This window comes from Salvelinus alpinus, chromosome 19 (genome assembly GCF_045679555.1).
Source record: "Salvelinus alpinus chromosome 19, SLU_Salpinus.1, whole genome shotgun sequence".
Lineage (NCBI taxonomy): Eukaryota > Metazoa > Chordata > Actinopteri > Salmoniformes > Salmonidae > Salvelinus > Salvelinus alpinus.
The window spans coordinates 30,218,767-30,229,747 of NC_092104.1; the positions used below are offsets into that span (position 1 = coordinate 30,218,767).

The following is a 10,981-nucleotide window of genomic DNA, read 5'->3' on the forward strand; positions in this document are numbered from 1 at the left end:
AAGTTAAAGCAACATAAGGTAATGGACTGGTTTTTATAAAATACAGTTAAATCAAATGCATCAGGATGTAAAATACATTGTCAGTTTCAGTCCGATGTGCTGTTGCTCCCTTATTTGGCCTGATAGAGACAGAAAGAGTAATAACATTTACAGTTTGAGACTCAAACTAAACTGAAGGCAGTCCACATGAGGAAACTACAGGCCAGCCTTGTCAGCAATATACACAATGCTTCATGGTCTGATAAATCTTAACATTGCATATTCATATGGTGTTAAATGAATTGCATTCAAGGTTGAAATAGTTACTGATATTCATTTCCTACAGTACATTTGCTTCTTCTTAAATTATAATATACATTTGTATCTTTCAAGAATAGGTAACATGTATTTACCATTGTTCAAACCAAAATACACCACGGCACAAAGATACTCAAGTATTTCAATTAATTTAAGATTGGAAATTTCAGTAGTAAGAATTAACATTGAACATTTTAGTTATCGGTTATTCTGCATGTGAGCAACACATTAGATGTGTTATGATTTCCTTAGTGTAGTACTTTTGTAGTATGCGAGTGAAGGCCTTCACATCACCGCAGTCAATCTGCCTGGTTGTACCAGCTTGCTGCACTGGCATTCACAGGCCTGTCCTTGTAACGTTCTGCAGCTCCAGAGGCACACCCTGTGCCCTCTACATTCAGTAATCAGGGAGAAGATCTTGGGAGTCTTCACTTCCTCACAGACGCAAGGTAAGCATACCAAAATAAGGCCACCATGTTGGCAAACAGCACTCGAAACTGAAAACACAACAACACAGATTGGTAACAGAGCACCACTACATTCCAGATGAATGCATAAAAGAAAAGCCAGTGAGAACTGCTCACCTCTACAGACACATAGTTGATGTTGATGAACTGGAAGGGGGTCCACACTTTCCAGTTCATCTTCAAGGCAGGCCAATAACTACTATTCACTTTGCTCTGGAAGTCTTCCCACCTCTTACCCTAAAATAGCATTAGAATGGATGAAAATGAATGTACAGGCATGGCAATAGTCTGGATTAGAATGTAATTAATGAACCACTAATGGAAATTAACTGTCTGAGTAGTACTGCATAATTTCACTAGGGCCAACCTAAACTGACAGACTAGGAGGCAGTCCCTGCATAAAGTTTGAACTACACAGAGTAATATTTTTTTTATACGAGACAGTGCTATCTGATCCAAGCAGGGAGAGTTGGTCAGTAATAATGGACTAAAGGAACCTAATGTTACTGCTTATAGTCCAAGGACCTTACATGTTCTATTTAGAGGCTTACTGGCTCTGGCAGCCAAAACAGCCAAATTCTCCAAACGTGAATCGATTCTCTATTGCGGTACGGTTGTAAACTTAAAGCCCTCTACTTTCATATCACATCAAAATAATGTCACAAATGCAAAACATACACTACCGGTCAAAAGTTTTAGAACACCTACTCATTCAAGGGATTTTCCTTTTCTTTTTAAAAAACTATTTTCTACATTGTAGAATAATAGTGAAGACATCAAAACTATGAAATAACACATATGGAATCATGTAGTAACCAAAAAAAGTGTGAAACAAATCAAAATATATTTTAGATTTGAGATTCTTCAAAATAGCCACCCTTTTCCTTGAGCACACTCTCGGCATTTACTTACTGTGCACTGTTTTAACCCGTTTTAACAAAGTTGCAGCCAACACTGTTTTTCAGTGACATCACGTTTGTGGCATCCATCTTCCGTTTACACATAGGTGTTAGGTGACGCATATAATTTGCACAGGTAGTCGACTGTCTTGCGTCTATTTTCTATAAACAACGCTGTAACATGGAAATATGTCTCCGTGGGAACTCTATAAATTTGTGTAGTAATATAAACTTTTGTTTTTTGAAAATGATTTCTTGCTGATATGAAAGATAGTTTTGGAAAATATAAGAAACAGAAGAAATGTATGTTCCCCCAGCCAGAAGACACTATCGTCAATAGGCGCTAAAGTCAGTAGCGTCTATGAATGGGCTAGTCAGGTGTATGGTACAGGAGACTCCATAGTGGAGAAGCTGACTTACCTCCAGGATGTTCATAACAAAGAAGAAAAGCAGCAGGAACGCAGGGGCGAAGATAAGGCGATCCAAGAGCAAGCGTTTCACCATGCAGTATGGAACAGTGGTAGGCATCAACACCTCCATAAGTTGGTAAAAGTAATGGCTTACAGGCCCAGTAATGAGCGACCTGAAACAAAAACGGGAAATTTCAATAGCTGTGTTCATTGTACAGTACATTGCAATTAAAAAAAAAAAAAAAGATTCAAGTGATTTGGACCTGATTTTAATCACATGCCTACCCATAAATGGCAAAGCGGGCAGGTCCTGAAATGTCAATCTCCTTCACTGGGGTCCCTTCTTTGGCCTTTCGTTTTACTTCCAATGCTTGAGATAGAAGATTTCCCATTGCTGAGAGAATGCCACTGAAAAAGATGTAGACCATTTATTTGTAGTCATGCCATGGTAGTGATTAAAGTTTGAAGAAAGTTTTCTTCTTTAAGTGCATTGAAACAATGCAACTATGACAGCAACTGTTGTCAGGAAAGATGAGGGAGGTTCTTTACCCTTATACCCTTACGATGTCTACCACAAATTAGTTAATGCAATTTTTTTACCGTTATTTAACTAGGCAAGTCAGTTAAGAACAATTTCTGTATGAGTGATCAGTAGTAATTGTTGTCAATTGTTAGGTGTTACACTAGTTACACTAGACCCCTGCAAGCTAACTAGTTAATAACAATAGCTAATTATCCCATTATATTCAAACTGTTTCAACAGGCTAGCTAACGTTAGCTATACTGACCTCGTCACGGATTTGGTAAGAATTGGGTAATTCTTCAGCAGAATCAAGTATTGATGCAGCAGTCGCACATGGAAGGCAGAGTCTCGAATCGGTAAACTTTGTACAGGCATTGTCACGGTAGAAATGTTGCATTTAGACGTTACGTTTTGTGTTTGAAGGACCACCACCGCACAGATGTGTCTGGCCCTATGACAGATATGTTTGGCCAAATGATGAATATAAACCCTGGATTGCTGATGCTATGTACTGGCCAACGAGAGCATTTGAAGCCACCGGTCAGCCATATTGACGCTTCCTAGAAGAAGCAGTCCTCCATAGGAATGGATGGAATTCTACAGTATTTTAATTAATGGTTTCAAGGACAAAAACACATGTATTTACGTTTTTTTTGTAGAGGGACTTTAACATTAGAAAATCATACTTTAGGGAAATGTTTTTATATATATTTTCATCTTTCAGGGACTAAAAGACTAGTCAGGATCGAGGGAAAGATGAACGGAGCAAAGTACAGAGAGATACTTCATGAAAACCTGCTCCAGAGCGCTCAGGACCTCAGGACCTCAGACTGGGGCAAAGGTTCACCTTCCAACAGGACAACGACCCTAAGCACACAGCCAAGACAACGCAGGAGTGGCATCGGGACAAGTCTCTGAATGTCCTTGAGTGGCTCAGCCAGAGTCCAGACTCGAACCCGATCTAACATCTCTAGAGACCTGAAAATAGCTGTGCAGCGACGCTCCACATTCAACCTGACAGAGCTTGAATGGATTTGCAGAGAAGAATGGGAGAAACTCCCCAAATACAGGTGTGCCAGGCTTGAGGCGTGATACCCAAGAAGACTCAAGGCTGTAATCGCTGCCAAAGGTGCTTCAACAAAGTACTGAGTAAAGGGTCTGAATACTTGGTAAATGTGATTTGTTTTTATTTTTAATACATTTGCCAACATTTATAAAAACCTGTTTTTGCTTTGTCATGGGGTAGTGTGTGTACATTGATGAGGAAATTAAACCATTGAATACATTTTACAATAAGGGTGTAACGTATCAAAATGTGGAAAAAGTCAAGGGGTCTGAATACTTTCTGAATGCACTGTACTTCTCAGTAGTCTCTGAACAGCTTTCAATACCACTTACCTCAGCTGACATGGCAGACATCAGTTCTGACTCATTAGAATTACATTAGTAAAATGCACAAATCAAATCAAATCAAGTTTATTTTATATAGCCCTTCGTACATCAGCTAATATCTCGAAGTGCTGTATAGAAACCCAGTCTAAAACCCCAAACAGCAAGCAATGCAGGTGTAGAAGCACGGTGGCTAGGAAAAACTCCCTAGAAAGGCCAAAACCTAGGAAGAAACCTAGAGAGGAACCAGGCTATGAGGGGTGGCCAGTCCTCTTCTGGCTGTGCCGGGTGGAGATTATAACAGAACTATGCCAAGATGTTCAAAATATTCATAAGTGACAAGCATGGTCAAATAATAATCATGAATAATTTTCAGTTGGCTTTTCATAGCCGATCATTAAGAGTTGAAAATAGCAGGTCTGGGACAGGTGGCGGTTCCATAACCGCAGGCAGAACAGTTGAAACTGGAATAGCAGCAAGGCCAGGTGGACTGGGGACAGCAAGGAGTCATCATGCCCGGTAGTCCTGACGTATGGTCCTAGGGCTCAGGTCCTCCGAGAGAGAGAAAGAAAGAGAGAATTAGAGAGAGCCAAGATTTTCAAAATGTTCATAAATGACAAGCATGGTCAAATAATAATCAGGAATAAATATCAGTTGGCTTTTCATAGCCGATCATTAAGAGTTGAAAACAGCAGGTCTGGGACAGGTAGGGGTTCCATAACCGCAGGCAGAACAGCTGAAACTGGAATAGCAGCAAGGCCAGGCGGACTGGGGACAGCAAGGAGTCATCATGCCCGGTTTGCCGTGACGTATGGTCCTAGGGCTCAGGTCCTCCGAGAGAGAGAAAGAAAGAGAGAACGAGAGAATTAGAGAGAGCATACTTAAATTCACACAGGACACTGGATAAGATAGGAGAAGTACTCCAGGTATAACCAACTGACCCTAGCCCCCCGACACATAAACTACTGCAGCATAAATACTGGAGGCTGAGACAGGAGGGGTCAGGAGACACTGTGGCCCCATCAGAAGAAACCCCCGGACAGGGCCAAACAGGAAGGATATAACCCCACCCACTTTGCCAAAGCACAGCCCCCACACCACTAGAGGGATATCTTCAACCACCAACTTACAATCCTGAGACAAGGCCGAGTATAGCCCACAAAGATCTCCACCACAGCACAAACCAAGGGGGGGCGCCAACCCAGCACAGAGGTGATTGACCCTTGGAGATGTCCACAGATGCAGAAATAAAATTGTCTTTACTGGAGAACATGCAAGTAACTGTACTTCCACTGGTTACAGTTTGTACTAGAGAAGATAAGGGTGAATAACTTTGGGTAGTCTGATATGTGAAGTCCGAAAGATATATGGTTCAACTGCTGACAATAACATGTGATGGTTCAACTGCTGACTTGTTATCATTTTGGGAAAGGTGAGGCAGGGTGTGACTATTTGTATTGCTGTTAAAATTCCCTCTGCAATCACGTATGTCTGACGTATCACAAGATACCTGCAATTGTTAGTCATTATCAGTATAATCTGAGCCTGGGTTTTCCCAAGGATGGGGTTTCATCGACAATGACATTAGGTTTCCCTTTCTGGTGTCTGACATACAGTATCTGTGTGAATGATAGGGAATTGTCTAGAATTATAGGGAATGATCTAGAACGGTTTCTCCTTCTGGTGTCCAACATACAGTATCTGTGTGAATGATAGGGAATTGTCTAGAATTATAGGGAATGATGTAGAATGAGTCAATTGTATCGAATTATAGGGAATGAGCTTTATACATGTTTGTGTGATATGTATAAACAACAACGAAATATAAAAAAAATTACATCGTTGGAATGGGAGCAAGTCATTGGGCTACTTTATTTCATGGGGTTTAGGCTCTTACTCTGTTCTAAGTCTTAACTCAACAATAAAAAACAAAACGATTTATTGCACACAACTCTCTATAAATAGCAGCAGACTACATCATTAGTATCAGAGAATAGAAACCGAAAGTGGTGGGAGGCAGAGAGGAAAAACGAATCTGAATTTGAGGGGCGGGGCAGATCAGCTGTTATATACCAGGCTCAGCTGTACACGGTCACCATCTTCAATCGTAGAAGTTGTTTTTGTCAACATACCGATTTCTCAAAACTATTTGTTGAAACAGTTTGCAAGACTTCACAACAAGGACTTCTCAACAATATCTACTGAAAAAGGTAAGTATTTTTTTCATCATTAGGCTATAATACTTTATATAACTCTGCTGTTAAAGCTAAATAGCTATCAAGCAATTCTCTAACACATTATTTTAGTTATTACAATGGGCTGAATCAATGGTAACCTTGAATCCTGTAGGTTAATATAAAGGTTATAATATGTTGTATAAATTGTCATGAGCATGTATGATAATACCCCCTTATGTCTGTCAATCATCTCATAATGATTCTCACTCAATTCCAGCCATTTGAGTCAGCAGAAATGTTGATAGAGAGTGGACATTATATATTGAAAGCCTTATTATAAGACAAAGGATCATACATGCTTTTAACAAGTTACAAAGCATTATACCAGCAGGCTTTAAGTAAAGTGTTAAGACTAAATCATTCAATTGAGATATGCTATTGTGAGGCCAAATAAATAATACATGAAATCCTCTTTCAGATATCTATCATGGAACTCACTATAACACTTTTGAATGGGGACTCACATCCCCTGACGGTTCAGCCACACACCACTCTGGGGTCGCTCAAGAGTCTGATCAACCAACACTTTGGAGTGGCCATGGAAAGGCAGAGGCTGTCAGGTGTCAATGGGAACAACATCAGTCTCAGCGATGATTCAAAAACTTTGAGTGACTATGGCCTGCATTCAGGATCTAAAGTGATGGTGCTGATTACAGAACCCACTCACATCCAGGTGTTCCTGAAAAATGAAAAGGGCCAGACGCACACATATGAGGTGGTGTCAGGTGAGACTGTAACCCAGTTCAAAGCCAAAGTCCAAAACAAGGAGGGAGTCCCAGCCAACCAACAGAGGCTGATTCATGAGGGCAAGCAGCTCGATGATGGCAAGAAACTGGAAGACTATGGTGTCAGAAATCTAAGCACTATTCACCTGACGCTCCGTCTAAGGGGAGGCTGAAGACACCCAGTATCGACCTGAAACCACAGGTCACCTGAAGCCCTTAACTTATTATGCATTCCATGTCTATAGAGAAAAAGCTATATTGTCCAAAAATGACCAGTGTTACTTTTGTAGTCAGTTGTAAACTTTTAAATTAAGCATGGCTGATATTGGCTTTTGTTGAAAAAATGTAAATGAGATTGTAATAAAGTAATAACCAAGTATAAAACTCAGTCTACCATCATTGGCATGGCTCCAACTCAAAACAAAAGTTAAAGCAACATAAGGTAATGGACTGGTTTTTATAAAATACAGTTAAATCAAATGCATCAGGATGTAAAATACATTGTCAGTTTCAGTCCGATGTGCTGTTGCTCCCTTATTTGGCCTGATAGAGACAGAAAGAGTAATAACATTTACAGTTTGAGACTCAAACTAAACTGAAGGCAGTCCACATGAGGAAACTACAGGCCAGCCTTGTCAGCAATATACACAATGCTTCATGGTCTGATAAATCTTAACATTGCATATTCATATGGTGTTAAATGAATTGCATTCAAGGTTGAAATAGTTACTGATATTCATTTCCTACAGTACATTTGCTTCTTCTTAAATTATAATATACATTTGTATCTTTCAAGAATAGGTAACATGTATTTACCATTGTTCAAACCAAAATACACCACGGCACAAAGATACTCAAGTATTTCAATTAATTTAAGATTGGAAATTTCAGTAGTAAGAATTAACATTGAACATTTTAGTTATCGGTTATTCTGCATGTGAGCAACACATTAGATGTGTTATGATTTCCTTAGTGTAGTACTTTTGTAGTATGCGAGTGAAGGCCTTCACATCACCGCAGTCAATCTGCCTGGTTGTACCAGCTTGCTGCACTGGCATTCACAGGCCTGTCCTTGTAACGTTCTGCAGCTCCAGAGGCACACCCTGTGCCCTCTACATTCAGTAATCAGGGAGAAGATCTTGGGAGTCTTCACTTCCTCACAGACGCAAGGTAAGCATACCAAAATAAGGCCACCATGTTGGCAAACAGCACTCGAAACTGAAAACACAACAACACAGATTGGTAACAGAGCACCACTACATTCCAGATGAATGCATAAAAGAAAAGCCAGTGAGAACTGCTCACCTCTACAGACACATAGTTGATGTTGATGAACTGGAAGGGGGTCCACACTTTCCAGTTCATCTTCAAGGCAGGCCAATAACTACTATTCACTTTGCTCTGGAAGTCTTCCCACCTCTTACCCTAAAATAGCATTAGAATGGATGAAAATGAATGTACAGGCATGGCAATAGTCTGGATTAGAATGTAATTAATGAACCACTAATGGAAATTAACTGTCTGAGTAGTACTGCATAATTTCACTAGGGCCAACCTAAACTGACAGACTAGGAGGCAGTCCCTGCATAAAGTTTGAACTACACAGAGTAATATTTTTTTTATACGAGACAGTGCTATCTGATCCAAGCAGGGAGAGTTGGTCAGTAATAATGGACTAAAGGAACCTAATGTTACTGCTTATAGTCCAAGGACCTTACATGTTCTATTTAGAGGCTTACTGGCTCTGGCAGCCAAAACAGCCAAATTCTCCAAACGTGAATCGATTCTCTATTGCGGTACGGTTGTAAACTTAAAGCCCTCTACTTTCATATCACATCAAAATAATGTCACAAATGCAAAACATACACTACCGGTCAAAAGTTTTAGAACACCTACTCATTCAAGGGATTTTCCTTTTCTTTTTAAAAAACTATTTTCTACATTGTAGAATAATAGTGAAGACATCAAAACTATGAAATAACACATATGGAATCATGTAGTAACCAAAAAAAGTGTGAAACAAATCAAAATATATTTTAGATTTGAGATTCTTCAAAATAGCCACCCTTTTCCTTGAGCACACTCTCGGCATTTACTTACTGTGCACTGTTTTAACCCGTTTTAACAAAGTTGCAGCCAACACTGTTTTTCAGTGACATCACGTTTGTGGCATCCATCTTCCGTTTACACATAGGTGTTAGGTGACGCATATAATTTGCACAGGTAGTCGACTGTCTTGCGTCTATTTTCTATAAACAACGCTGTAACATGGAAATATGTCTCCGTGGGAACTCTATAAATTTGTGTAGTAATATAAACTTTTGTTTTTTGAAAATGATTTCTTGCTGATATGAAAGATAGTTTTGGAAAATATAAGAAACAGAAGAAATGTATGTTCCCCCAGCCAGAAGACACTATCGTCAATAGGCGCTAAAGTCAGTAGCGTCTATGAATGGGCTAGTCAGGTGTATGGTACAGGAGACTCCATAGTGGAGAAGCTGACTTACCTCCAGGATGTTCATAACAAAGAAGAAAAGCAGCAGGAACGCAGGGGCGAAGATAAGGCGATCCAAGAGCAAGCGTTTCACCATGCAGTATGGAACAGTGGTAGGCATCAACACCTCCATAAGTTGGTAAAAGTAATGGCTTACAGGCCCAGTAATGAGCGACCTGAAACAAAAACGGGAAATTTCAATAGCTGTGTTCATTGTACAGTACATTGCAATTAAAAAAAAAAAAAAAGATTCAAGTGATTTGGACCTGATTTTAATCACATGCCTACCCATAAATGGCAAAGCGGGCAGGTCCTGAAATGTCAATCTCCTTCACTGGGGTCCCTTCTTTGGCCTTTCGTTTTACTTCCAATGCTTGAGATAGAAGATTTCCCATTGCTGAGAGAATGCCACTGAAAAAGATGTAGACCATTTATTTGTAGTCATGCCATGGTAGTGATTAAAGTTTGAAGAAAGTTTTCTTCTTTAAGTGCATTGAAACAATGCAACTATGACAGCAACTGTTGTCAGGAAAGATGAGGGAGGTTCTTAGAGCAGAGGCTGATTGGCTGAAAACAGACAGAGCAAAGTAGAAAGGTCTTGGCAAAGGGACATGTTTACCTTGCCAAAGCATAGTTTGCAAATTATCAAGTAGCTCCATACCCTTATACCCTTACGATGTCTACCACAAATTAGTTAATGCAATTTTTTTACCGTTATTTAACTAGGCAAGTCAGTTAAGAACAATTTCTGTATGAGTGATCAGTAGTAATTGTTGTCAATTGTTAGGTGTTACACTAGTTACACTAGACCCCTGCAAGCTAACTAGTTAATAACAATAGCTAATTATCCCATTATATTCAAACTGTTTCAACAGGCTAGCTAACGTTAGCTATACTGACCTCGTCACGGATTTGGTAAGAATTGGGTAATTCTTCAGCAGAATCAAGTATTGATGCAGCAGTCGCACATGGAAGGCAGAGTCTCGAATCGGTAAACTTTGTACAGGCATTGTCACGGTAGAAATGTTGCATTTAGACGATACGTTTTGTGTTTGAAGGACCACCACCGCACAGATGTGTCTGGCCCTATGACAGATATGTTTGGACAAATGATGTATATAAACCCTGGATTGTGTTGCTATGTACTGGTCAACGAGAGCATTTGAAGCCCCGGTCGGCCATATTGGCACTACCTTGAATAAGAAGCAGTCCTCCATAGGAGTGGATGGAATTCTACAGTATTTTAATTCAATGTTTCAAGGACACAATTACATGTATTTATGGGACAGTAACATTACAAAATCCTACTTTAGGGAAATGTTTTTATATATATATTTTTATTTTAAACTCACATAATATAATGTAAAAGTATACATTAAGTTGTCAATAATATAAACGTGGAACAAACAAATGCAGGCATAAAAAAAAAAAAAAAGATTCTATAGCTTCCAAAATATTTTTTACATCGTGGGGGAGTGCGAAGATGGAGGGGTGGTGGCTTCAAAACAGCACCCCATGTACGTCCTCTAGTGTATATATA

The 10,981-nt window shown here is 39.6% G+C and overlaps 3 protein-coding genes across 4 annotated transcripts; 1 reads left to right on the plus strand and 2 right to left on the minus strand.

Moving 5' to 3' along the window:
* Positions 1 to 14: 14 nt before the first annotated feature.
* Positions 15 to 3,069, minus strand: LOC139545295 (peroxisomal membrane protein 2-like). The gene is made up of 5 exons (XM_071352923.1): positions 2,862 to 3,069; positions 2,359 to 2,481; positions 2,084 to 2,246; positions 882 to 1,001; positions 15 to 794 (listed from the first exon to the last, which is right to left on the minus strand). The coding sequence occupies exons 1-5, from the start codon at positions 2,969 to 2,971 to the stop codon at positions 726 to 728; spliced, it is 585 nt and encodes a 194-aa protein (XP_071209024.1). The 5' UTR covers positions 2,972 to 3,069; the 3' UTR covers positions 15 to 725.
* A 2,986-nt stretch (positions 3,070 to 6,055) lies between these two features.
* LOC139545299 (polyubiquitin-like) lies at positions 6,056 to 7,331 on the plus strand. The gene is made up of 2 exons (XM_071352928.1): positions 6,056 to 6,195; positions 6,641 to 7,331. The coding sequence occupies exon 2, from the start codon at positions 6,650 to 6,652 to the stop codon at positions 7,118 to 7,120; it is 471 nt and encodes a 156-aa protein (XP_071209029.1). The 5' UTR covers positions 6,056 to 6,195; positions 6,641 to 6,649; the 3' UTR covers positions 7,121 to 7,331.
* Positions 7,332 to 7,385: 54 nt separating this feature from the next.
* Positions 7,386 to 10,570, minus strand: LOC139545292 (peroxisomal membrane protein 2-like). Of its 2 annotated transcripts, none has more exons than XM_071352918.1 (5): positions 10,342 to 10,570; positions 9,730 to 9,852; positions 9,455 to 9,617; positions 8,253 to 8,372; positions 7,386 to 8,165 (listed from the first exon to the last, which is right to left on the minus strand). In XM_071352918.1, exons 1-5 carry the CDS (start codon positions 10,449 to 10,451, stop codon positions 8,097 to 8,099), a joined length of 585 nt encoding a protein of 194 aa, XP_071209019.1. In that variant the 5' UTR covers positions 10,452 to 10,570; the 3' UTR covers positions 7,386 to 8,096. The 2 variants fall into 2 exon arrangements, with proteins under 2 accessions (XP_071209019.1, XP_071209020.1); XM_071352919.1 differs by having other exon boundaries at positions 9,730 to 10,008; positions 10,342 to 10,534.
* Between the last annotated feature and the right edge of the window lie 411 nt (positions 10,571 to 10,981).